At 35.5% G+C, this 6,000-nt stretch overlaps 1 protein-coding gene across 1 annotated transcript in view; it reads right to left on the bottom strand.

Moving 5' to 3' along the window:
• Nucleotides 1–1,383: 1,383 nt before the first annotated feature.
• The window catches only part of TRDN (triadin), a 377,023-nt gene continuing 372,406 nt past the window's right edge, over nucleotides 1,384–6,000 (bottom strand). Inside the window, exons 39-41 of the mRNA XM_007446048.1 lie at nucleotides 5,062–5,067; nucleotides 4,305–4,337; nucleotides 1,384–1,523 (exon numbers count right to left, since the gene is read on the bottom strand). Of these exons, the coding sequence (XP_007446110.1) occupies nucleotides 1,384–1,523; nucleotides 4,305–4,337; nucleotides 5,062–5,067 (179 nt within the window). The remainder of the gene's footprint in view (nucleotides 1,524–4,304; nucleotides 4,338–5,061; nucleotides 5,068–6,000) is intronic.

The raw sequence follows: 6,000 nt of genomic DNA, 5'->3' as shown, positions 1-6,000 counted from the left end.
ACCAATTACCTAAAAAATAAGTAAGACATCTCATGAAGCACTTATGGTTAAAACATATTCCTTCACCTCTAATGACATTCATAGTTTTCTGTTTTGAGAAATAAAACCTGTTTAACTCCATAGAATGATCCTATTAAAGTGAAATGAAAATACTCTTGTATCTGTCACCCAAATTTAGTGATTGATCTAAAATTTCACCCAGGTGACATTTTGATTAGGGCACAGTCTGGAGAAATCTGACAATTCTACATCTCATTTGCTTATACTTAAACAAATGATTCACCAGACTTGCCTAATTGGATGGTATATTTCCACTGGAGTGAATGTCCTAATAGTAATTCAAGACAAATCTTAGAGATAAGATTCATCAAACATTTCTACTCCATCTTATGTCTAAAGGTCAGAGATATTTTGAGCTCTAAAATAGCATCATAAGGAACTTAAAGCATTCTTTGGTGCAACTGTTACTCATTTTTAGAGCATAGTCACAACTAAAATAGAGATAGACAGAAATCAAATCAAACTGTTAAAACATCTAAAAAAATGGTTCTGAAGAACCTAGGGGCAGGACAGGAATAAAGACGCAGATGTAGAGAATGGACTTGAAGACACGGGGAGGGGGAAGGGGAAGCTGGGATGAAGTGAGAGAGTGGCATGGACATATATACACTACCAAATGTAAAATAGCTAGTGGGAAGCAGCCACATAGCACAGGGAGATCAGCTCGGTGCTTTGTGTCCACCTAGAGGGGTGGGATAAGTAGGGTGGGAGGGAGACACAAGCGGGAGGAGATATGGGGATATATGTATATATATAGCCGATTCACTTTGTTATAAAGCAGAAACTAACACACCATTGTAAAGCAATTGTACTCCAATAAAGATGTTAAAAAAAAACTATTAAACATCAGCTTACTGGGTAAATTGAGTTTAGTTACCTACATGATGGAAAAGAGCAGCTTTTGTATAAGCTCCTATACCCTTTAAACTTAAAGCATAGTCCGTGTTTTCACTTAAAAGTAAATATCTAACTGAAGCCAGAAATTTCATTTTGTCATTGTGTCAATTATGTCTAAAAGACCATTATTAAGTAAAATTTAACCTAATTTGTGAACAACCCTACAGTGAGTGGAAATAGAAAAATATAAGTACCCATACCCAGCAACAAACAAATGACAGATTCTTGAGCGCCAGACCCTCCAACTTGTCTACTTATCATTCAATCCCTTTGCTCACTCTTTCTTTCTACACCAAGCAGAAGAGTAAAATATTTTCAAAGAAATTCCCTGGACTATATGATTTCAATTGCATGTGCCACTCTGGACAAACAGAAGATCCTATTTTCAAAGTCTTAAAGCACTTGTAAGGTCTGTGTATATGTGTCTTATTGTCCTTGTTGCTTCTGTTCTAGAGAACTTGGTTGGCCAGAGCTCTCTCCAGGGCGGTGTGCAGGAGTGACAGGAAACTGAAATCCATAGCCATTGTATCCATCCAAGTAGACACATTGGAAGAAGCTGATGGGGCCTAAAGAATAGAGGATGATGATTTATTAAAACAAGTAGAATGTGATTAGGAACAGAGGTAAAACACTGTGAGGCAGTCTAATACAATACATATGGACATGGGTTCTCCAGCCAGATAGCCTTGGCAACAACCAGCCAGTTCCTCACATGTAAAATCAAGACAACAACAAAAAACCTCACAGAAATATTGTGGAAATTAAATAAGTTCATATATGTGAACCACTTGAAATCCTTCCTGGCACATAATAAGCCATTATTAAAATGATAATTTTAAAAGCCTGGCATAGAAAGTCAAAGTGTTTAGTTTATAGGAATCTAGGATGTGCACAGTATTTGGAAAAACTGTTATGTAGTAACAGGTTTCAAAACATGAGCTTATCAATATGCAAAGTAACCAACTCGTGTGTGTGTGTGTGTGTGTGTGTGTGTGTTAATAACACCACAGAGAGCCTTGTGATTTGTAAAGTCTTGAGGTTTTCCACTTGCCCTTACTCTGGAGGCAAGCACTCTCCTGAGATGGCACAGTTACTCTTTAGGGCAGTGCCTCCAGGTAGCAGCTCTGTTGTCAAGGTAGAAAACAACACAGGAAAGGAGTTAAAGCCCAGAGAGGCAGTGTGCGCATTGGATATGGCATAAGCTCTGGGTCCAGTGAGCCGAGGCTCCCAGGTAGCAATTTTGTTAAGAGATGGTGAGTTTAGCCCCTCCTCACCATGATGGACCCCTACTGACTCTTCAGTGTGGTCCATCGTATCCATTTGCATTCTGTCAACCAACCACAGACTTCTTGCACATGGCCAGGAAAGAGAATGACAATTGCAGCTAGCAGTATGTCGGATATGGGGGTGAGGGGCGTGCTGGCCAAATCCATGTGAGCCTAAGGGTTTACAAAGTAGAATAAAGCAAAGTGTGTGTAGAAAGAAGCCAAGGAAAGCAACAAGGGATTATTCTGATTTCATCATCCATGATGTCAGCTGACTTTAATCATTGGGTTTTCAGTGATGAAAACAGTTTGGAGAAATCTTGAGTTTAGTTCTTCTTTCCACTCTATCTCATCCAGAATTGTTTTCTATTTTGTTCTAGCCTCAGACAGAGGCAGGAACACAACCCCCCTCCCCACTGGGGGTTGGACGGTTACACAGAAGGATGGCAGTAAACGGCAGCACCAGTACTAAAAGGGGAAGAGTTCATCAACGACAGGCTACTTTACAGCTGAACCTTCTGATCCGTAGGCACTGTTCTGACATTTATTTTATTGATGTCAAATAGTTATTAGTGAAAGTGCCATCATAGCTGCCTATTCTAGATCTTATATAAAAGGCTCATGAATATCAAACTATAGAACTGCTTCATGGTAAGATGAAAATAGAAAATATTGTTTTGCTACAAGTAAATCCCCAAATGAACTTAAAGTACTGGATACCTTGGTACTTTTTTTTACTAAAATAATGGAATTATTTTATTTATTTACTTCTTTTTAATTAAACGTTTTACTTTGAGATCATTGTAGAGTCGCATACAGTTGTAAGAAATAATGCAGAAAGAGCCCACGTATCCTTCACCTAGTTTTCCCCAATGGTTAACATCTTTTCAAAACTATACTATAATATCACAACCATGAAACTGACATTAATATAATCCACCTATCTCATTATGTTTTAATATTTATTCATGAAATAAGAGATTTTGAGTGTTATGTGATAAAGCCACAATTTGTTATGAGTAGGTTAACAATTGGGAAAGCATTGCTATATAAATCAGAAACATGCCCAGATTGACTTTATGGATTTTGCAACCATATCAGAAAGTATTAAAACTGCCTATTTCTTTATATTCCACACAACCTGATTATGTTAAGGGTCATAACGAGTATCCCTCTTATCTGTTGCAGAAGCCCCAGCATCTAAATGGTGCTTAGAACATAGTAGGCACTTAATATTGGTTCAATAATTCAAGTATTAATACAGAACAGGAGGCATTTTCTATTATAGAGGGCATTTTTGTAATTTCCTTCAGAAATACATCTAAGAAACATTGTAAAACCCAGAGAACATGATTGACATCATTTCCTCAGATAAATGTCTATTCTTTACTTTAAAAGCATTATGTGAAGCAAACTTAGGTTACACCTATTTTAAAAATTGCTTCCTTTAGTCTGTCCAGCAATGACTTTTATGCATATGTGAATTCAAGATGTATTGCTTCACCATATGAAGAAAAATATCTAATTTAGAAGTACTGAAATAATGAGAATCTTGGACATTGAATTTTGTAACTGCATATGAATATTGATTGCATTCTAAAATCAACGATCCCAAAGATTGAACATTAAGAGCCTGCCATATATCGAGAACAATCCAAAAGAATTTTCATTCTTAGAATGAGTTTCTAAGCAATTGAATTGCTGAGACCTATTTCTACATTTTTTTTCTTTTTGATATAAAAAATTTCAGCATATCACTTCAGCTGTCTTTTTACAAAGTAGACAGTAGCACTCATTTAAGCACAGATTCGGTTGGAGTGCTCAGGATCAGAGCTGTGTAGAATGGTTTGCAATAAGTGCCACTTCCATCATTACTTTGTAATTCCTCCAAATATGTGCCACTTGCCTGACGCAAAAAATGCAGAACTTCTCTTTGAAATATAAGAGACCTACTTTAATGTTATTCTTCATGTCTGTGCTAAAAATATTTTTCTTTTTCTTTTTAAGGGAGTCTAAAGTTTCAGTTTATATATACCATCTACAGAATGCCTCAGTAGTTTTAATCTTTGTAAAAAAACTTACTTTTTTGCTTCTTTGTGGAAGACACATCTTCAGCTTCTAGTAGATACAAAAATATGAAATTAAATAACTTGTACATTCACAGCTATTATACAAATATGTAGGGAACTGAAAAATGTCAAAAAATGCAAAGTATGAAAGAAACAGGAGCTACTTGCCCTCCTTAGAATATACTCTAGGTTCTTATTCAGATTCTGTTCAGCCTTTAACTACAAAATTTAGTAGGTAAGATCCAGGAGTAGAAGAGGAGGCAATGAAAGAAAAGAATGGGAAATGTTACAGGCAATTGTTCAGATAGAAACTGGTCCTGATGTTAATGGAGGGCTAGCTGACACCCATTCCTTTCTCAGAAGAGGTTTTTGATGCTCAGTTATAATATGGTAAGGATGGAATCTGGCTATGAAACAAACATTTTAGTCAAAATAATTTTAAATTTGTGAGAGACATAAGTTTTAATGATCATCCTTGTCCTGAAAGAATAGCAGCAGGCTAGTATTCTGTATCATTTCCTTCTCTCATGTGATTCAAGGACTCTTTTGCTTGAGTGAGATGTACCATGTGTATATCTAACAAAGGATAATTTGACACTATCCATTTGAACCCCCTTTCCCAGGTTAGAAGTTTTTAACTGGTGTCCACAGATGAACTTTTGCGGGTTTCCTGTAAAACTATGAAATGTTAAGATATGAGTGTGTGTGTGTGTGTGTTTCATCTAAAGCAGGTTTTAGATTTTGTCAAATTCTAAATGAGTTCAAAAAACTTCCTTCTCAAAGTGTGATCCATGTGCCAGTAGTTTCAGCATCACTTGGGAAACTGATATAAACACAGTTTTTGGTCCCCAACCTCAACTTATTTCATTTTAACAAGATTTCCAAATGATTTGTGTATAAAATTGTTTGAGAAGCTATGGTCTAGAAATTTTAAAAAATATATTAAAAGTTATAGTTCTTAATAATTCAATTTTTAAAAAAATCTAAAAATTTTAGTATTCAAAATTATCTTAAGATGAGTATAAATCATTTCATAAGAATCAGAAAACTATTCTCTTGTGTCTTTTCTCAAAGTGCTATTTTCCACACTGTTAATTAATTCCAGACACTGCCACAAAACTTATATTTTGATGACAAGAACACCTCTTAGGCAAACTCTTATTGTCCACAGGCAAGTCTCGAAGTAGAACATCAAATATCTATCATATAACAAGCTAAACTAGGAAGCCAGGAAACCCTTCAGGAAAAAAAATGCATTAAATTAAATTAGTTGAAAACCTTACAATACAGATGAAGAAATCTGTCCTGGAAATACTCGCCTAAGGTCATGTATCTGGTTGTAGCAAATTTTTCTGAGGTTTGAGATCTGTCTTCCTCCCTCCCTTCCTTCCTGCCTTCCTTCCTTTCTTCCATCTTTCCTCTATGTTATTGTTGCCAGTATAGGCAAGTTATCTTAATTTTTCTTAATAAACACATCAATCTCATATTTGAACATTTATGTGAACTTCCTGCTGTCAAATAACATCTCCCCAATCCTTGGTGAAACGATAATTTTGAAATATTGCTCTTGTAAGCAGATTGGCCAACTAATTATTCAATAATTACTTGTAAATATATCAGTGTCCAGTTAGGCTTCAATATATGGATATATATATATATATATGTTTTCCAAATAACATACAAAAACTGTTTGTTTACAAATAAGTCTA

Source organism: Lipotes vexillifer, unplaced genomic scaffold (assembly GCF_000442215.2).
Source record: "Lipotes vexillifer unplaced genomic scaffold, Lipotes_vexillifer_v1.1 scaffold368, whole genome shotgun sequence".
Taxonomy (NCBI): domain Eukaryota; kingdom Metazoa; phylum Chordata; class Mammalia; order Artiodactyla; family Lipotidae; genus Lipotes; species Lipotes vexillifer.
This window is presented reverse-complemented; position numbering and strand designations above follow the sequence as displayed.